The sequence below is a fragment of the Carettochelys insculpta genome, chromosome 7, assembly GCF_033958435.1.
Source record: "Carettochelys insculpta isolate YL-2023 chromosome 7, ASM3395843v1, whole genome shotgun sequence".
Taxonomy (NCBI): Eukaryota; Metazoa; Chordata; order Testudines; family Carettochelyidae; genus Carettochelys; species Carettochelys insculpta.
In genome coordinates, this window is record NC_134143.1 from 25,638,775 (window position 1) to 25,661,432 (window position 22,658).

The 22,658-nt window shown below is 40.3% G+C and overlaps 1 protein-coding gene across 1 annotated transcript in view; it reads right to left on the reverse strand.

Annotated features, from left to right (window-relative positions):
• ANK3 (ankyrin 3) overlaps positions 1-22,658 on the reverse strand; it is a 508,469-nt gene that overhangs the window by 445,297 nt on the left and 40,514 nt on the right. The window contains exon 2 of the mRNA XM_075000144.1: positions 8,943-8,981. Coding sequence (XP_074856245.1) covers positions 8,943-8,981 — 39 coding nt within the window. The remainder of the gene's footprint in view (positions 1-8,942; positions 8,982-22,658) is intronic.

Sequence of the window (22,658 nt, forward strand, 5' to 3'; positions counted from 1 at the left end):
ATGCCTAGTGGAAAATACAGGATTATACTATGAGGGTAAAATTTACCACACACGATCAAAGAACAAACTTTTAAAAAAATCAAATAAAATACAGTTATTCTTCAAAATTCATAGTTTGTGTTGCTGTCCTTGAACTGGTATACACGGAGGATTTTTAACACGGCTTGAAGAACCACAATGGTTTGTCAGTCAATAGGAAGATTCTTATTTCCAATTCTATTTATTGTTTTGTACAACTGACCTCATTGCTTGAAGTAGATTATAGCAGGCTAGCTAAAACCAGAAAAAAGAATCTCTCCCATTCACCATCACTGCTGACTTTCAGCTTAAGGAAAGTGTACTACACAGAATGGAGTTATCAATAGGAAACTATAGTGATGTTTACTTTGTCAAAAATATCTGTACTGGTAGGCTACGTCTACACGTGCACCCAACTTCGAAATAGCTTATTTCGATGTTGCGACATCGAAATAGGCTATTTCGATGAATAACGTCTACACGTCCTCCAGGGCTGGCAACGTCGATGTTCAACTTCGACGTTGCTCAGCCCAACATCGAAATAGGCACAGCGAGGGAACGTCTACACGGCAAAGTAGCACACATCGAAATAAGGGAGCCAGGCACAGCTGCAGACAGGGTCACGGGGCGGACTCAACAGCAAGTCGCTCCCTTAAAGGGCCCCTCCCAGACACACTTTCATTAAACAGTGCAAGATACACAGAGCCAACAACTAGTTGCAGACCCTGTATATGCAGCACGGACCCCCAGCTGCAGCAGCAGCAGCCAGAAGCCCTGGGCTAAGGGCTGCTGCCCACGGTGACCACAGAGCCCCGCAAGGGCTGGAGAGAGAGTATCTCTCAACCCCCCAGCTGATGGCCGCCATGGAGGACCCCGCTATTTCGATGTTGCGGGACGCGGATCGTCTACACGTCCCTACTTCGATGTTGAACGTCGAAGTAGGGCGCTATTCCCATCCGCTCATGGGGTTAGCGACTTCGACGTCTCGCCGCCTAACGTCGATTTCAACTTCGAAATAGCGCCCAACACGTGTAGACGTGACGGGCGCTATTTCGAAGTTACTGCCGCTACTTCGAAGTAGCGTGCACGTGTAGACGCAGCCGTAGTCTGGTTAGCAGCACCCAAGAAAGAGAAATATCTTCCTACAACTGGCTAAAACCTCCAAAATGTATTTTTAGTTTGGACAAAAGCCCTGAATCAGAGTTGCTGGGTAAAAATTAATCCTCTGGAATCATGTGATGCTTTACAATTAAATTGCTTTGCCATATATGTTTCTGACACACTCCCAACTTACACTTTTTTCCAAATTTAAAGAACAAGCTCAAGTATACTTTAAAAATAAAATACAATGGGCATAAATCTGTCTTTATTTCAAATTGAATTTAGAGCTAAAGCAATTGATTCCCTTTCTACAAATGAATACAAGCTTTTATTCATTGATATTGCTTTCTTAGTTGTAATCCAGTAATACACTACTAAATTTCATCTGAGCATGCTCAATAGTCATCAGTGAAGATTATAACCAAGGTTTAGCCCCATTCTCTTACAACACCAAAATGTACACATTCCAAAAGTCATGATTCCATCAGAGACAATAACATGGCCATATTACAATATTCATAGTCATTTTATTCAGGTTTATCTGGTTAAATGCATCTCTCCATATATTAGTTTTTATTGCACACATTTTATGACAGAGAGACAAGAAATCCTGGTAGTGACTTCATTAAGGGCCAAATTTCACACAGAATGTTTAGTATGGTTAATATTGCTTTTGGAATTTATACTTTTTATTTTCCCACTTAATGGCTTTTTTGTGCTGTTTTAATGCCATTTTTACATTTATTCCAAACTTTGCCTGAAAGTGCAAATAATAAAGATGATGCATAGAATGGGGTCTGTTCTATCTTTCCTATGAATTTATGGTAGTGGTATCTCTGCTGATTTTCTTTTGAAGTGCAATGTAATTCTCTATTCTGATAAAGAAACTGCAGTTTCAGTTTTTTTATATTCACATCATGCATGCTGAATGTATGTAGTACTGAATTCATAGATGTGTCATTCTTTGACACTTGATATCAAAGTATCATGACTAACTGCTTGATCATCAAAATAATCAACCTAATTATCTATTGAAATACCAAGTTTACTTCTCTCACATGGACTGAAAAGCTACTTTACGCACCTTTATTTACTATTCAAAGCCATTACATGATTCTGACATTTTTAAACAAATTTTCTGGTTGCAAAGCTAAAGCAGAACATTTAAACCATCTTCTTTCCATTAATCTGGGGTTCTCTACTCAGTAGAGTGGAAATAACTGAAAGGCAATTTTGGTGCTCTTCGATAATTCACACTTACATCCTTTATTGCCATGTTAATTATTTATAGATTTAATGATGGGAGCCAAATAAGTTGCTTGCTACCACTTCAAAAAACCCTAGTTTAAAAAAAATAAATAAATCAACTATCCCTGCTAAATCCCCCACTGCATTCACAAGAATTCAGAAAAGGAAGACTTTTTTCATAGATTTTTCACAGGAAAAGTTGATATCTTATTATCAGTGCCCTTATTAATTCAGAAAGGCAAAAGCGTAAATTTAAAAATCATAATGGCCCCTTCTGGCCTTATAGACATATTGGAAACCTTTTTTAGAATCTCATTTAAAATGAATATAAATGGGACTACAGGTAGGGCAGAGCTCAGTTATGATGTTGCTAAATAGTATTCCATTACTATGCATAAATTCAGTGGACTGACGATATGCACATCTGATCTAAGTAAGAGTAGACTAATAATAAATTTAAGTGGTCGAAAGCAGTTTACATGTATTGTCTGTAACAGTAGTTTCTGCAACAGAGATCAGGGATTCTGTGACCTTCCAGGACAATATCAGAACAGCTGTCAGCACCAGCATCACTGTAACACCAGCCCCAATGCTGTGTTGGATCAGCACCCTGAGGCTGGAGCTGGAACAGCCAGTCCATCCCATATTGCAGGAGCAGCAGCGAAGCTGGGACAACTGCAAACCCCTGGCACCGCTCTGTTCATCTCCTTCACCTCCAGGGTATTTCTAGTAAGAGTCAGGAACAGGCTGCGGGCCTCTGTGAATTTCTGTTTATTGCCCACGGCCTGTCCATGACTTAAACTAGAAATACCCATGACAGAATCTTAACCTCAATTATCTGAAGTTCCAGCAGTTCACATGAAAGCTTCAGCAGCTCATGGCATGTAAGACCATGCTGAGACCTTGATTACAGCTGGTCAACAAACTCTTGACAAAACATTTTTTCTAACAAGAAGTGCCATGTCATCAAACATGGATGAGAAGACCCACCCAAAAATAGATAACAGCAGGTGGATAGGGCATTCACATGGGCCACAGGAGCCCAGAGTCACATCACCAAGCTTCAAAGTCTGTCTCCCTCCTTGGTGCAATGTTTAATTATTTATTCAAAATGAAACAGCTCCCATAAAAAAGAAAAAAGAGAGAGCTACTCTCAGACTAAACGCAGTGGGCTGACTTTCAATGAGTTATAAGGAGTTTGAAAAATCTGATGCTACATCAGTAAGTGTAATAGTTAAATCAAACAACTCTAACACACATTTGAGGCCAGATGTTACTAATATTAGACTAGTATCTAATTAGCTCTATCATTTTCACACTATATAAGCTATCCTAATACAATTATTAACCAATAATACTGAGCAACTGAAATCCATGGATCTCCAAGAGGTTATAAACTTTAATTAAGCTTCACAATACTTCTGCTTACAGTCATATGAGAAGTTTGGGGCACAGCTGGAAAGAGAATCCAACTCTCCAGAATCCTATTTTTGTGTGTGACCAGCCCCACTTTCTATACCAGTGTGGGCAATAATCTTTGCTGGGAGGCCACTCCCAAGATTTGGTGAGTGGTCAAGGGCTGTGCTTCCATGATATTAATGGAGGATGTGCAGGGTCTGGGACAGAGGTTGGGTATACAAGAGAACTCAGGGTAAGGGAATGGAGCGCAGGAGGGGTGCAGGGGCTGGGAGGCAGCTTGGGTGAAGGAGGGGATTATGACCTGGTGTGTGGCTGCGGGAGTTTGAGTTGTGACCTAGGCAAAAAGGGGTTGTAACCTAAGGCAGGGGATTGGGGTACAGGGGCTGGGAGGGGGTATGGGTGCAGGAGAGGATTATGCCCTACATGACAGGGTGCAGGGCCTGGGAGACGGTTATGACCTGGGGCAAGAAGTGCACGGGTTTGGGTTGTGACCTGGGGCAGGGGTGTTGAAAGGGGAACAGATTTGGTATTGGGAGGGGCTAGAGTGCCAGGTGCAGGTTCTGGCCAGCAATCCCGTAGGACTTTCAGGCATGTTCCCTGCCTTCCGTGCGCCTGCACACCACTCAAAGCCACCAACTGCAGAGGGCTACGTGCTCTCTGCATACCGCATGCCCCAGCGGGGGAAGAAAGGCTATGCTTTGCCCATTGCCAGCACTGCAAGCGCCATCCAGTCAGCTCCTATTTGCCAATTTCCAGTCAATGGCAGCTGTAAGATTGTGCTGGGGGCAGGGGCAGTGCACAAAGCCACACACAGAGAGCACCTGGCCCTTTGAGCCAGCTGCTCTGAGCTGCAAGCAGGTGCATGGGAGGCAGAGAGCCTGCCCAAGGGCCATACTTTGCCCACCCCTGTTCTATGCCCAAGGGAAGAACCTATGCAAGTCAAACAATGTATTTTAGCAAGTAGAACTTCAGTTTTAGGCCACAATTATACAAAGCAGATTCTGTCTTTTCAGGAAGATTTGCGATACACTAATTGTGGGCACAAACACTTAAGGGATCTATTTGACTATACTGTAAAGAGAGGGGCTAGGTTTCCAAAATACAATCTTCTAATGCATTCCTTTCCCAATAACAAGGCTTCTTTCCCCTCACAAATTCCAATGTAACGAGACTTCGATATGATTCTCAGCTACTTGAGTGTTCTATGCCACTGCCTGGATTCAAATATTGCTAGATCATCTTGAATTTATCTGTGAAACTGAAAATGTGGAATTGACATTGCACTAGTATTTTAGAATTATATGTAAATTTCCATAAGGGTACATTTTTCTCTTCAAAGCCCTACCCCTAACTCTGTTGTGCATTATTGCTTAAATATTGGATTCTCTCATCCTGATGAGTATCACAACTTTAAAAAGAAAGCTTTCATTCTTACTTTGGCTGTTTCTATTAACTTAATTTAGGTTCAAACAAAAAGACCTGCAGATGCCAACTCCAATTTACAGACCTCTACATCAAAGTTGTAACTGGGAGGACAATTGGCACGAAAGACTAAAATGGTGAACGATATTTCTAAAATGCTGCCATCTGAGTCTCAGATATGTAATCTAAACAATGAAAAAGTCAAAAATTCAAACATCAGCTAGTTTAGTACTCCTGAAAAAAACTAAAATTACAGCCTTTTATTTGACTCATGACAAGTTAAAGCCATAACTGAGAAAACAACTTTTTGAACCAACTTTAAAAAAAAATGCTCTCAGACTCAAGCAACAAAGAACATAATAATATCATCAGGAAATATTGTCAGTTGTAAGCACACCCAACATCTTAATTATCTACACTTTTGTAACATAAAGCTAAGTTTAAATTCCAATTTACTTGTCATATATTCTGGCTTTTTACTTTTTCCAATGTCTTCATGTGGGAAAATTAAAACAAACAAAGGAGGTCTCTTAGCTTAAAATTACTTTCACTAGAAATATTTCAGGGTCTAAAAGATTTGCTGTTGCCTCATCAAATCACAAAAATATACCATGTGGAATGAGTTAGAAGCATTTGGCACTCCGAACAGCCTCATTACCATCGTTCCGTTGAAGGACGGTGGTAATGTAGACACAGCCTAAGTTTAAGACAGATCAACAGGGAGAGGGGCACCACACAGATAAGACAGTGCCAAAAAGAAACAGGTGCATTCCTGCTATTCTGTAACAATCCAACTGTTCCTTCTGTTATCTTATAAAAACTTAAGGATTTTTTTAGGGGATAAAGCAATACACCATATTCACTTAAAATTCCAAAAGATATTAAAATCTTCACGTACAGCAGTTGATTAATTGCAGTTAACAACTGCACTTAACTCAAAAGTATTAAACAACAATTGCACGGTTAAACAATAGAATACCACTTGAAATATATTAGATATTTTAGGAGGCTTTTCTACATTTTCAAATACTGGTTGTACCTCTTTGGTCCAGGAACCTCAGAACCTGACTTGGGCCAAACGAGAGAATTTGCTGGACCATGGGAAGTCAATATTATCGAGCAGCATTACCTACACTTTTACTGCTTACAGAACTCTTATAAGACATTTAGGTGTAAATTACAGCTAAACAGCAGCACAGAACACTGAGAGCCAGGAATGGTGACTATAAACAAACTTTACAAGACCACAGGGAACTTGACCACACTCATGATAAACAGATATCCAGCCAATTAAAATCATGCTAGATTATGGATGTTGCTGCACAAAAAAGTGCCGGACTAGAGAAATTCAACCCATATATTGATATCTATTACCACACAGAACAGAAGGTGTACAGGACTCACTTTGCATCATTATTTTACATATATGTGCACTGTGGAAAAAATGACAAAAAAAGGAAGTAGTATGCTTCAATTTACCTCCTACAAGTATTATAGTGCAATCTCTTGGTCAGGAAAGTGTAACCTACAAATACAGGTTGAAACTCTCTCGTCTGGCACCCTTGGGACTTGACCGGAGCCAGATGAGAGAATTTGCTAGATCACTGGAGGTCAATATTGTCTAACACATTGCCAACACTTTCACTGCTCACTGGGCTTTTAGAAGATATTCAGGGGTAAATTACAGCTAAATAACAGCACAGAACACTAACAGCCAGGGCTGGTGCCTGTAAACAAACTTTATGGGGCCACAGGAAAGTTGGGCACACCTATAATAAGTGGTCATCTGGCTAACTGAAATTGTTCTGGATTATGGCTGTTAAAGGATGAGAGAGTGTCAGATTAGGGAGGTTCAACCTCTCTATATATTTTGGTTGCAATAACTGTACTCAAAAACAAAACAATGTAAAATTTTAGAGCAGTAATAAATTTAACTAATGCATTATTTTTTTAAGGAGCATGGATGCACATCCTCTGGAACAGTGATTGAAGCATGAAGAGCCAGATGAAAATTTAGCACATCTGGCACACAAATTCTGTGTGTTACGAACTTTTAATTGATTGATATTTTGAAAAGGTTATTGAAAACCAGAAAGCCTGAAAATATTAAAGATTGTTCCCGTGAAGACAAATGACGGATTGCTCAGCTCAGAAGAAACTAATTTTCACCTCATCATCATTCTCTCACACTAGGCGAAATTTCATCTCTGAATTTATACAACAGAAAGACAGTGATTTCCCTTGTCTGAAAACTATGTCCATTATTAGAGGCTATATACATTTCACATGGCCCAGCAACCTTAACTCTGAAGCAGAGGCTGCTCTATCAAAGCATTTTGCAGCACCTTCCTAGCTCATGCTGCTCTCGGACCACACTGGAAGTGGTGGAATGCTTAGGCAGGAAGGGTTGGGTGGGGAGGGAGCAGGGATGGGGAATGGGCAGGTTATGAGCAGAGCACGGGCAGGTGAGGGATAGGGCACAGTGAAGCATGGACAGGAAGGGGAGGAGCACAGGCAGAGAGGGGGGCACATAGCCAGGGCCCCTCCCCCCGGAATCCTTGCACTAGTCATCTCTGGGGGGAGAGAGAAAGCGATTTAAAAGTGAAATGAAGAATGCTTTGGGGGTCTGCTGGGTTAGAGTAGTCTGACTAGATGATCACTAAAGAGAAAAACAGGTCACATTTTGGGACTCTAATCCATCACCATAGCACAACTATCACGGATGTGCTATGCCACAAACTGCTCAAATTTGGGTCTGCAATTATACCACAAAAATGTGAACGCTAAAAATCAACCTTAAGTCAAGCACTTCTTGTCTGTGTGCAATGCAAGAATAATTTACAGAAACACAGTCCTGTAGCAGATCATTCAATGTGTCAAGTTCTACTTACCATCACTTTCTCAAGTGACTTCTTCTAGAACAAATGCTTAGCCCAGGGAAGGGGAAAAGGAATGAGGTGGAGGAAGTGGGGAGGCAGTAAATATCATCCTGACTCAATCTTTCTGGACTCGTAGTATCATCACCCTATTTTAACCTTTCATTGAACATAGGAAAGGAGTACACTAAATGTGTTGGCTAACAAAGATGGCACTTGTGTGAAAGTGCTGTACAGATTTACAGCACTTACGGCTTATCTATACCAGGATCTCCAGGAAAGTTGATCCAAATCAACTAATGGTGATTTGAAGTTGGTTAGTTAAACCTCACTATATTCCTGTGAGGGGGCTGTTGTTCAGAATCAGTGGCCTTAATTCATCGTGTCTTAATCCACTTGAATTCAAGTGAAATAATCTAAATAGTAAAGCATTTCACAAGATTTTTTGAGAAGCCACGAGGCTACTCCTATGAACAAGGCAATAAGAGGGTGCTCCATATAGAATGGATAAAAATAAATACAAACCAACAACAACATGCTTCAGTAGATACAAATATATTAACCAACACCAACTGCAGAAGAGGTGAAAATGTTGTCTTTATATTTAAGAGGTAGAGAAACAGGCTTGCATCCAGTGTTCCATGAAGGATGAGATGCTTCCTAGGACATTGCTATACTCTCTAAGTAGGCGGAGGGAAAGGAAGGAATAAAGATTGTACATTATTTTCTATCTATCCAGATGTTAGTCACATATTACTGTAAAGTAAAAAGTTGAAACAAAATAATTGTGTTGACTTTTCAAGAAGGGCAGACGAATTAACCAGTGTGAATTAACCAATGTATACACTGTTTTTTTACCTTTCTAGGGCTTCCTGGAGGGTCCAATCTGTCGTATACCTAAAAAATCAAAAAACACCAAAAAAAATGGAAATTTAATGGAGAAGAACTAACACTTGTGCTATTTATACAAAAACATAATTATACTACACTGTCACAATAAATCATTGCATTATTATACTACAGACCAATCCAAAATCTACTTGGTCCCAGAAATGCAAATTCCATGCCCTCTGAACTCAAAGGAAATGGAACATAGAGATAAGTAACAGCATCTCAACGGTACTAAAGCCTCATTATTTCTCACAATGGCCTCATACAGATATTAAACAGACAGATTGGCAGACTTAAAATTTCTAGCTGCCTCCTCCTTGACAGAAAAAGCACAGGGCCAGTCAAGATTCTCAAATGGTGCAAAATTTCTCCAGTAACTTCAGTGGTGAAGATCTGCTCCCTGATAGCTGAAGATGATCAACCAGCAAAGTCAGGCCATTCAATATAACACATTCAGGCCTTCCTTAAACCATACTAACAGGGGTCAGGGAAATCTACTGCCTGTGGATCAGAGTTGCTTAACCAAAATCTTATTATCAACTTTCCCAAGAAGGAAAGGCTGGCAGTTGATTATCAAGAATGCGAATGTTTAAAGAGTAGTTCTTGAGAAAGGAGGACAAAAGAGAACACACAGAGTTATACCTCTCAGAGATCCGATCTGAATGTGTAATTGTGCGAGTAACTAAGAGACGCAGACAGAGAGAAAAACAAAACAACACAGAGCACGAATGGGGAAGATTTAAAATCACTCCAGGTAGTCTGAACTTTTGCCACCTGCCTAGCTGCTGATATGACAGGCAAAGCATCTTGACTTCTAAGAAAGCTTTCATTTTTCTACTAGATGCAGACGCTCTTCATGCTAATCCCTTTATCCTCCACGCAATTCATGTATCCTTAAACTTTACCATGCTTTACTTCCACAGTCATTACAAGATAATTATATTGGGTTCACTTCATCCCTTCCATCTGTGTCTCCAGTTTAGAATGGTAGTTGGAGCATGGCACTCAGAGTTACAAAACATATTTACTCTAGCTGAAGAGACAACATGGTCATTAGAGATGGATGGATGAGGGATGGATGGAGGGATGGTAAACTCCTTTTTATCTGGTATTCAAACAACCAGAATTCTCAATTAACTGGCATTCTGTCCTGCCCCTGCCATCCTGTTCTTCCTGTGGCCTCTGAGGGCGTGCATGGCCAGCAGCTCCTCTGTTCTCCCAACAAGTGATCCCCACTCAAAGCTACCCCCAGAGTGGATCACCACGTGGCAGCGGCAGCCACCCCCAGAGCAACAGCATGGCAGTGGTGGCTCCCAGAGCAGCCCACAGCCACCCCCAGAGGAGCTCCCCGTCCAGTGCCTGCCACCCACAGCAGCTCCCCACACATCACAGCCATGTCTGAGCCCCATGAGCAGCTCCTGGATGTCCCCACCAAAGTAACTGTGTAGCGGTTGAGCAGGAGCAGGTGCTTGGAGGAGGAACTGAACTTTGTTATCTGGCATATTTAATTATTTGTCTGCCTCCCAGTCCCCAGGCTGCCAGATATGAAAGAGTTTACTGTATATGCTTTTTACTGTGACAGTACTTGCCAGTATTGAGTATCAGCATCTTGGCAGCTCCAGCCATGAGACTGGCTGGGGAGTCGGCTGAATACCGGCTTCTCTCTCTTTTTTTTTAAACAAAAAAGGTATAGGATGTGTGTGTGTGTGTGTGTGCACGCATGCACGCATGTTCACAGTATCAAAATATAATACATTATTGTCCAGGCAGAACATGAACACAATTAAGGCCTCAGTTCTGCCACCTTTACTAATCCTGAATTATAACCTTACTATGCAAGCAGTTCTTTTGAAAATTCAATGAGAATAAGGATTCGAAAACTTGGCATAAAGTGCTGAAAACATGGTAGGCAACTTAAAATCCAAATATATTTTATTACTAGCTATGTTAGAGGCCTAGTACACTTGGAATTCAGACTGCCTGTCACACCAACAACAGAAGCTACACATTAGAGGGAAAGTTAACTCCAATGTATTTTATTTTCAAAATTCAGCATTCCTGCCAATGACCACAATAAAAACCATGAATAGTAAAATGTTTTGACCTATGCAGAGCATCTGAAATGTCTACTGATTTCTTATTCCCACATCGGTTTTAACATTATACTAAAGTGTTTTTGTATCTTTAGGAAAAGCCAAGAGCTCACCAGGCTGTTTAATGACTCATTAAGCCCTCCCCCCTGCCTCCCAACCCATCATAAAATCAAATGGCATTCCAGTGCAATAGTAATTTGACTATAATTTTAAAGAAACAATAGGTTCTGCCTCTTCCAATATGAGCCTCCAATTATTCATAAGTTACGTAAATCATTAAATGAGATACTGAATAAACCATCATTAATGTACTTGAGGAAACTCTATTATTCTTAGTGAATAATTTGTCTTACTGTATTACAATTCCCAGTAAGAGAAAAAATGGCAGAATTTAAAGATAACTCTAACTTTATAAAATATTAGTAAACTTAACTACTATAGCTTGGGTCCTTAAGTCAATAATAATGTGGGGTTTGGGGGCGGGGGGGAATGTACATGCTTTATTTAAATTATTGTATTTTTCAAAACCTGCCCCTCACACTTACAACCCCACCCCCAAACCCTGACTCCTAAACCCACACATCAACCCCCTTCCCTAAGTACTCCCTCATCTCCCAACCCTGACTCCTGCATTCCCTACACCTGCAGCCCCCTGCACTGTGTCCCTCCACACTCCCACCTAGACTCTTGCACCCCTCACACCGGCAGCACCTACCCTGAACCCCTCCTCACCTCCAACTCCTGTACCCTCAATGCTCTGCCCTGAGCGTCCCCACCTAGTCCCTTCCCTTGACTCCTTATCCCTCCACAGAGATCCCCAAGCCTCCTGCTCTGAGCCCTCTACAACTCACCCCTGTTGCCTGGGCCACATTTCACCTCCAACAAGTTGCTGTTCCCTTTCCTCGCCCTGTGAGGGAGCAAGAGCAAAATGCACAGCTTACCTGCCCCCTGCCATCTCGAGCCAGAGTAAGGAAAGCAGCAAAAAATGCACTTTTCCCTCTCTCCCTGACAGTGATGAAGGGGAACAGCAAGCAATGAATCTGGGGTAGGGAAGCTTCAGACCCCCTATCCCAGAACAACCAAATCCTTATCTTGTTTTAAACTATGATAGGAGGAAACTGTATATTGAATTTGGTGGCCCTAACTTCTACTGTTTAAGAGCAGTTCTTGAATGAGCAGCCACACTCTAATATATAACAGATAAATATCAATAATAAGCCTGAAAAAATGGAAATGAAAAATATTATCTGAGATAATGAGTTCCAGGATCACAATAGAATTGGAAGTTCTAGAAGCCAACTAAACATTTGTGTTAACTAAGTCTGAAATACCAAATCAGTATTGGAAGAGATCAGCCATATGCAAAATTTCCATTATACCAGATAAATATGTTAATTAGGACACTAGTGAAAATGATGTTTACAACATTGTTTGCTAAACTCATACACACTGAATTACACAGTTTTGCAATGAACTGTAAAATGGGTAAAGTGCAAGTCAAGCCCCATTAAAATCATTGGCAGTTTGCCACTGACTTCAGTGGAGTCAGGCTTTCACTCCTGGATTTTAGTTCTCTGTAGCTCATGCTCATCAAAAGAGACAGCTACCAAAGTACTCAAGAAGTTCTGCACTGACATAATGGTTCGCTTCCTGGCAAACATTCTCAAACATTTGGAGTGTGCGTTTGTTTCAGCCTGATTGTTCTACACCATTCTTGTTCTCTCACTGGCCAAAATCCTTTTTAAAGCAGCGTTTCAGAGTCCTGACCAAGCTGCTGGTGTTAACATGAAAAAAAGTTTAGTATCAATATTATAAAGTCACACCTGACAACAGGAAAGTTTGAGAAAATTCCTCCCCATTCAATGAAGGAGAAGTCGTCCTTGATAGTGTTCATCATTCTCAAAAGGATGGAGGCCTTGAACATTGAATTTTGTTTCACTTTTTACTCTCCCCCGCCCCCACCATTCCTATTCCCTCCCCTCCACCCCACTTCTGATCTGGGAATAATCCACTGCTCTTTTTTCTGAAAAGGCCATTGTACTATGCTACTATTTCTTTTCCCAACTGCTTTTGTGGCTGGTCCAATAGGCAGGCACAGTTTGACAGAAAGTAATATTGTGGCCCTCATTATGATTCAATACCTACAACATTTGGGGTGCTACCCCAGTGTACAGTAAAATAAGCATAGTTTTATCTTTGGTTTTCATCCTGGTATCTAAGAAAGGGTGCCTGGTTAGGCCAGAATGATGGACGTCAGTGGAAAGTATGTTATGTTTTGGAACAATAGGATGAATTCTCTTGTAGGGTTGATCAACTAGTTCTATGCTCCATCAATTTACAGAAATTAAGAATCTGGATTTATTAGGAATGAGAGTTCTAGCATAAATATGCATAAATATGCTCAAGCATGCCAAAGTCTAAAAATAGCTGAATCCTTCCTCTTAAATGAAGATTTGAAACACCACCTGTAACTGCTGATTCTACATCTCAAACACATCAATTTACACTATGACAAAAGTTTTGGTGCTGAGGACTCTTGGCTCACCCATTCTCCTGTGAACTTCTAGACAAAGCTGCCATAGAATTCAGAAATATCTATGGCAGCTAACGGGAAAGATACAGTAAGATATGAATGAGGTTCTAAGGGAAGCCAAAGCCAACCTAAAAAAAAAAACTGTATGCTGAGCCCTATGAAAACTGAAAGTTATTATAAAAATAGATATAATGTCAGCAGCCAAGAAGGAAGAAGGCCCTAACTAGCATTCTGGACAAGAAGAAACATCAGGTATTGGTGAATTTCTGCACACTCTTGTGTACTCCTCTAAAACAGCAAGACTCCATTTAATCCCTGATAGGAGAGAAGTCATGCCCGGGAAAAGCAGATCAGAGACAACTGCTCTAAGTGCACAGTGCACTCTCAGTGCATTGTGGCTTAAAACGATGTTCCAATCTAATAACACCTGAGAAAGGATTACAAAAGGGGTCAGGTTGAGGCTTCACACGTGCACGCACACACACACACACTTCCACTAATGTTTCACCTCTCCCTAGACACCAGGTGAGAGAACCCAACCAAACAGGACTCTCCTACCAGGTCACCAACCTTCCAGGATTGCTCTTATGTCTCCAGGAATTAAACATAAATCTTCTGGAGACTGCTGAGACGAACTCGGGAGGCGGGGGGCAAATTATAGGACATTCTGAAAATGAATATTGAATGTTGAACCTGATTTATACAGCAGTCCAGCCAGTGATTAATGCCATGTGCATTTGCCTGGCCAACAGTCGCATGGTGCGTGCATTTCTTCAACTTATGTGGCTGCGAATTTATGTCAAGACCTAAAGTCTGTGCACCGTAACGGATACACGTGTGCACGTGGGCATGGCTGGACTAACTCTTCTCTGGGCCTGGGGCCATTGGGTTTTATGAGATCCCTATAGACAATCTTTTTTTTTTCCTAACTTAAAACAAAATGATGGCTATTAAGGCATTGCAGTTGTTTATACTAAACTTGTCTTTTAATTAACATAAAGTCATTCGGAGGTTACGTGTCAGTCTTAAAACATGTACAACACAGCTAAGTCAGTTCCCATTTCCCTGCTTCTTACCTTAGAACAGCTGGGCGTCTAAGTACAGGAAGGGGGCTCCAAACAAATGCAAAGTGCTGGGGTGCAGGAGAGGGGTGTGGGCTTCAGGTGACGGAGAGGATTCTGACTTGGGAGAGAGGGATGTGGTGCAGGAAGGGGCGCAAGATGTAGGCTACAGATGGGAGGCAGGGAGGCAAGCACTATCAGCAGTTCCTGGCTACCAGATGCAAGAGTTTTATATCTCCTTGGTCTGTTTGAAGGACTTATAAAATGCTCAAAAGCATCTAACTTGCTCCTGACACATGAAAGTATGAGGGTATTAAAATATTTATTAGCAATAACAGATACCTTTTCAAACTTGTTTATGATGTATTGATATGAGAAAAACCATAATAATCAGTTGAGGCAGTTAGGCAACAAATTTTAATCAAAAAAAAAAAAAAAAAAAACAGAGCACCTAAGTTCTGGTTGCAAACAGCTCCCAAATAGATCCATAAACATATCAGAAAGAGGATTTCACTTTTTAAAAATGATTAGGCAACTGTGTCATCATTTAATCATTTATAACAACCTAGAAAGACATGTTTAAGACTCTGATGACTTGCCAATTATCACAAAAACTAACCATCTATGTATCTATTCTTCATCTCTATTACATTGTCACTAGATGTAAGTGCTGCACTAGTATTTCAGCTGTAAACTTCCTTTTTTGAGTTAAAAGTTATAATACTAAATATTTACTTTGGAAACCCAAGAGTAATACTCACCCAGTTAGGAAACAAAAACATACTTTGTAAGCTGCAAGTCTAGTCAAAACAGTTCAAAATCTGAAAAAAACAAGCATTTACAATCAACTGCTTGTGAAGAAACTACAAAGTATTTGAAGAAATAATTTCATTTTCAAATACTTAATAATTCAAAAAGTAGTTCATTCAATTCACAAGCAGAAAAACAAATTTCACTACTTAAATTGTGTAGTCAACCTTTGAAACCATGCCAGCTTGAATCGCTGGGGTCAGGGAATCACTGACAGGATATATGTATGAATTATTTTTCAAGAATTTTGGTACCACCTTTTCACTCAATACTCTAGGAGGAACTCCGTGAAATTGAGTCTGAATGTATACTTCTTACATCTGACAAATTCACTAAAAATTCACCCTGCAAAAGCACCCAAATTTGGCTGTTTTTCTTCATCTTCTGAAGCTGCAAAACTGGGACAAAATTGAAACTAGAACAGGCTCTCTAGTGGATTTTTATATTTCTAGCTCAATCTGAATACCCTGAAAGTGGCTTGTCATGCAGTGTTTCATCTTTTTAGCTCCAGGCAGAACCCAGGATTGCAGAGATAAACAAAAAGAAGAACAAAACTACAAACATGTGCCAGGCTCTCAGCTGGTGATAGTCACTAGTGAGGTCAGTACAACTATGGCAGTATAAACCCGCAGAGTACCCAAGACTCCAATTTCTTTTCATTCTTCACAGTTCTTCTTAGTTTACCTGAACTAGTAAGAAAATCACTTAGATAAATAGGAGTCAATTTACACAGTAAGTCTCAAATCATTATTCAGTGTTCAGTTCTAAGATGAGCAGCTCCTCCAAGATCAATTCATGTTAGTTCAGCTTTTCCTTGCGCAAAAAAAGTCACATTGAACTTTCTGCATTCAACCTTTCCAACACTGTTTTTAAAACAGACTTCCTTTCCTTTCAACATACAAATATTGTTTATGCCAGATGTCCCACTGTCTGAGGTGCCAGAAAAATATTACTCAGGCTGTAACTCTCCCTGAGATTTCTGTGGGACTGAAGTAAGTGCCTGTCTGCCCCAGACCTCTCAACAGCCACTTTTGTCTTCAGTTTTCCTAAACTCGACCTATCCACCTCCTTCCCCAACACAGATTCTGGGCCTTTGGAACACCATCTTTGGAGTGTGGACAGGCCAGTTCTATGAAATTACTTGACTTCAATGTTACATGAAGGCAGAGGAACATATGAAAATGTAGTCCGCTCTTCACATGGATTAGGGAGGGAGGAAGGAGAAAGGGAGAGATGAGGGATGATTCCACTTCATTATGAAATTGGCATCACACAACAGATGAAAGTGCCTATACCAACTATAAGCAGAGGTAATTTTGTTTTTTGCTTCAGTGGGACTAGGATATGGCCAATAAATGTCAAATTGCAATTTATTCTTCTTGAAGAACTATACTGATGTAAAGTATTACTGACATTAAGCATGAAAATGATAATCTAATCAAGTAAGGAGTCTTATAGGATTAGGGAATACAGAGTCTTTCAGTCCAAAATTTCCAATTATGCTTAAAGAACAGATTACTGTGGGTTAAATAGTGATGAAAAATGGTAAACTCACATCTCTGAAATGACAAAATAGTTCTGATGAGCATATGATTTGATAGCTATCAGAGCAGTCCCAACAGCAGGTAGAATAACTTAAAGCATTAGATTTTTTTAAACTTATTAAAATAAATAAATCTTTGTAAAACTAATCTGGAAATTGGTCCAATTTTTACAGTTTTAGATTACAAACTGGTTTTTAATGAATGCCATTGATGGGAAGATCTTTTTATTGATTTTTACAAAATTTAACTATCTTATTATTAGGGAGACCATATCTCCCTGTCCCAAAAATGGGACAGGGAGGTATGGGGTGCAGGGGCAACTCCACTAAGCCCCGGGGAGCCAGGAAAGAGGCATCAGCCACTGTCCTTTCCAGGAGCCCCAGGGAAGTGTCAGGGACGTGGCAGCCATCCACGCTCCCCCACTTCCCTGAGGCTTGAGGAATTGACTCCCCTGAGCAGCTGCCAGCGGAAAAGGTCAGCAGAGGGAGGGCCCAAATATGGGACAATTAGTCCCTTTTAAAAAATAAGTAGGGACACTTTCCTGGTGTCCCAAATACGGGACCATCCCACCTAATACGGGATGGATGGTCACCTCATTTATTATCTAGCAGTCTAAGGCCCTCACTATTTAAGCAGGTACATAACTTTATTCTCATGGCTAGTCCCACTGGCTTCACAGGAACTAGTCATCTACTCAAAAGTTATGCATACATACTAATAGAATCATAGAATACGAGGAGTGGAAAGGACCTTGAAAGGCCATTGAGTCCAGCCCCCTATCCTCATGGCAGGACCAAGTACTGTCTAGACCATCCCTGACAGACATTTATCTAACCTGTTCTTAAATATCTCCAGAGATGGAGATTCCACAACCTCCCTAGGCAATTTATTCCAGTGTTTGACCACCCTGACAGTTAGGAACTTTTTCCTAATGTCCATCCAAAACCTCCCTTGCTGCAGTTTAAGCCCATTGCTTCTTGTTCTATCCTCAGAAGTCAAGAAGAACAAGTTTCCTCCCTCCTCCTTCTGACACCCTTTTAGATACCTGAAAACTGCTATCATGTCCCCCCTTAATCTTCTTTTTTCTAAACTAAACAAGCCCAATTCTTTCAGCCTTTCTTCACAGGTCATGTTCTCTAGACCTTTGACCTCTAGGCCATACTGGATAATTATGCAATACAACCGTGTGGTCTATTTTTATGAAAAAGCACATTAAAGTGTAATCTGTACAAGAGACCAAAATTATTGTACTAACATCTACCTAAATAAGCCATCCCAAAAGTGTCCCAATATGCTAGTTGGTATCCCAACCACGCTAGTTGGTTCCACCTTTATTAGAACCTTCATAAGTTACGTTTATAATGGGAGGTGCTGAGAGCCTTTGAACCAAACTGTACACTTATATAGTGGAATATAGTGGAATCCACTTCAAGTAAGAGGGTGCTCCTGCACCACCTGCATGTCTAGTTCCAGCACTTACATTTGCATAGGTTTTACTATATACAGAAAATGGAAAATGCTGGCAAAAATTAAGATAAGTAAAGAGCAGCTCATTAGCAAAGACCTGAGGGATGTAATTTGTCTACCACAGTTCTAAAGGTCTGCAGCATCAAAACACATTTTCAGACAATGAATTTTCAGCTCTTCTTCAGCTGCAGCACTTACTGATTCAGTGCAGTCTGTTTACAGTGCTGCTTCTTCCCCACCCCCAACCTCCAGAGAAGCCACTGTTAGCAGTGAGTCATCAGGTGATTTCGTCTCTCTGACATGAATCTCAATGACCAGAACCATTTCAAGAACACTTCAGGTACGCACAGAGAGGCTGGTGTTATTGAAGGTCATGCCAAAGACAGCTACAAGCACGAATGCATTTGGGCTTCAAAACGCGATACTTACATTATCATTTGAAAATCTGTAAACATCCTACACAATGCAATTTCACATTAACCTTTGCAACGAGTGGAGTTATACTGATGCCAGGTAGCAATTTTCTTGAAAGCCTGAAATTGCTCTGAATTATTTTGATATTAAATCATTCAAGTTCAAATGTTAAAGATATTTACAATGTGAATATTTACTATAGATGGAATATAAGAATGTTATTACTAATAGCATTGATGCTACTGTAATATTTCAGTTTTACTACCTGATATACTGAAGGTGCATAATGGTGGAAAGTTACCATGGAAACACTGAACAACTACATATTTTTCCATGGCAACCAGGCCTCCATCGAATACTAATGAGTGCCCATGGCAACGGGAAGTTAAAGAGAGGATGTCTGGAGATCAAATATTTCAAAAGCTACAGATAAAATGCACATTTACTATTAGAAAAAAACCTCAATGGTTTTTGAAACCATCACACTGTAATAAAAATAAACCAGGACATTGCTGTGAAATGTAAAATGTTACATTATTTGCATAAATGCAGAGACAGCTATGTTAATGTAATTTAAGGCTGTGCTTGAATTTCACAAATGTCAGAAAATTCAGAGTCAGATTCTAGACCCCTGTGTTGCACATATGGACTGCATTACAACTGACTATTATCAAACGTTATTGAATCATATAGGACACAAAATGTTATATACAGGCAGAAATGGGTGCAATTTGTTTCCACTATATTGCAGTTGGTAAGTATCAATTTGCCACATTGTGACTATTCTAATGTATATAACTGAGGCTGATAGTATTTACCAGTGGCAAAAGATGGGATTTGGGCTTCAAGATGCTCTACATATATTAAAAGAATGTTCCATTATCTCATCATTATAAAGGATTTTTCCTGCGTTAAAATCTATGCTTGAATGCTCCACAGAAGAGCAAAATTTTGGAATTTACAAATGAGAGTTTCTGTACTAACTGTTAACAGAATTGTAGGTAAAAAAACGTTAGATCTTTCCTGCAGGACAAATGTTTTAATTGATTTTTACCACCATAGCAATTTTTTTGTTTGGTTTGTTTGATTTGCTAACATAAGTTTCCATATAACACCACCTAAATAAATATTTGATACTGAGGACCACAAGAGCCAAAAGCAACAAAGGGTCCTGTGGCATCTTATAGACTAACAGAAAAGTTTTGAGCATGAGCTTTCGTGAGCACAGACTCACTTCATCAGATGCTGATGATCACTTCATCTGATGATCAGATCACTTCATCTGATGAAGTGAGTCTGTGCTCATGAAAGCTCATGCTCAAAACTTTTCTGTTAGTCTATAAGGTGCCACAGGACCCTTCGTTGCTGTTACAGATCCAGACTAACATGGCTACCCCTCCGATACTTAAGAGCCAAAAGGAAACTTCACAGTGGCTCTAAATTAATATTTTTAACCAACTGAACTTAAAGTGTAAAACAAAATTAATGAATAAGATCACAAAACATATCTACACAGCTCTCCCTCCACACTATGGCTACGTCTACACTAGTACAAATTACACACTATGGCTATGTCTACACTAGCACAAAAGAGTACTAATGAGGCACTGAAATGCATATTCGGCGCCTCATTAGCATGCTGCCAGCTGCAGCTCTTCGAAATTGCCACGTTTCACTGCCGCACGGCTTGTCCATATAAGGGTCCTTCTCGAAAGAACACTGTAAACTTCGAAATCCCCTTATTCCTCGCAGCAGATAGGAATAAGGGGGTTTCAAAGTTCTCAGGTCCTTTTGAAAAGAACCCCCATCTGGACAAGCTACCCGGCAGCGAAAAGCAGCAATTTCGAAGAGCCGTGGCCAGCAGCATGCTAATGAGGTGCTAAATATGCATTTCAACACCTCATTAGTAATCTTCGAAATGGCCATTTACATGTCCATTTCGAAGATTTGTGCTAGTGCAGACATGGCCTATTAGACATGAATATGCTTACAGCTCAACTAGTATGCCATACCTGTGAAAAACAGAGCTTAGAGAAGCTTTATGACTTGGAAAAAAAGAAAAAAATATATAAAAAGTTTAAGGCATTCATACCAATTAACAAATGCCACCATTCAGGGAAAATTCAACTTGCAGACCTGGAATTTATTTTTCTCAGTGTATTGCAACTTTCATGTGATTCTGATCTATGGATTACATACTTCAAATATTTCTCACATCTAGGATATATTTGACGCCTGACCAGAGTGTCTTCCTGATTTTCAGAGCTCTATTGTGGTTTTATCTTCCACAGGCACGTTGTTATGGCACTGAAATGTTCCTGTGCATGGGGAACAGGAACACAGTCCCAGAGGCATTTTGCCTGTAACAGAAAAAAAAAAAAAAAAAAAGGGCAAATGATTCAACAGGAGCTAGATTGGATCATCACAGGCCCATTCTGGAGATGCTGAAGCCGGCTGGTACAGAAAGAAGGTGTCGTCAATTGATTCATCTTTCTCCTTGCAACCTAGGAGAAAGGCAAGATCTAGCATTGTTTGCCAAAGTGCTGTACTTAAAAGATGCACACGGGATCTTTTTCAGGGGGATAAGGCAAAATGCCACATTTATTGACAATGTAACATTATTCTAGCAAACTCATATAGGGCACCACACACACACAAACACACACCCCTCCAAACCGCCTTATTGACGTTATAGGTCCCAACCTGCTGCTCACATCTGGTCACTAGCCAGGTGATTCAATGTGAGGAAATGTGGAGCAGGTGTTCTATCAGTTCCAAATGATGCTCCAAGTTTGACAAGATGAGACCCAGAGGTTCATGCAAGATATCCAATCTTCTAAAGAACTTTTCTTCCATTCAGTTCTATGCATTGTGCTTTGTCAGCACTTAAATCAGTCAGAATCAGTTCATGTAACATCTCTTCATCTGGAAGCTGTTTCTCATTGTCAGCATGCTGGCGCCTCGTCTCTCGGGCTGTCGAGTTATGGTATCTGTTTTACTCTGGGTGCTTGACATTTAACTCGAAGGCCATCTATCTGTCCTGCACCAGTCTCCCTTTTACCCAAAGCCCCTTAGTGTGTTGGTGCTCTCAAGTCTTAAACTCCCACTTTGGCCATGTGGACATTGATGCAACCTTTAATTTTTTATCTCTTTAAACACTTACATTCCTTGCCCATTCACTTTTTCCCTCTCCCTCCCCCAGGACTCCATAATTGCTTTATAGGCAGAGGGCTATAATTACCTTTGTAAAGTATACAATCTAATTCTTATACAAACTTTTGCTAATACAAACCGTTCATTACTTATTATATCTCCTTCACACCACAACCTATACTCTAGTTCTTCCTGAGAGGAGCAGTGTGATTATACTGAATCATGGAGTTCCTTCTGATCTCTTTCTGCCTTGACACCAGGTACGGACACAAACAGTACGCCTAATGCATCTCTGTCAACAGCCTGAGGGACCGCTCCTTCCTGCTAATCAGAGAAGGGTGGCTGGCAGAGTTACAGTTTAACTAATCATTAAACTATATTCATGTATTCTCCCATATGTACATTACAGAATATTATAAAACTCTGTTGTCTACAAAAGTCTCATTACCCTAGCGCTTACTTTAGGTTTGTTTTGATTTATTGTTTTAATTTATAAAGGTGATGACCACTGCTTTCAAAAGTATATAGAACACCAAACAAAATATGAAATGAACACCATCATGATCCAGCCAACTAACAAACTACATAACACAACCAAACAATGCTTC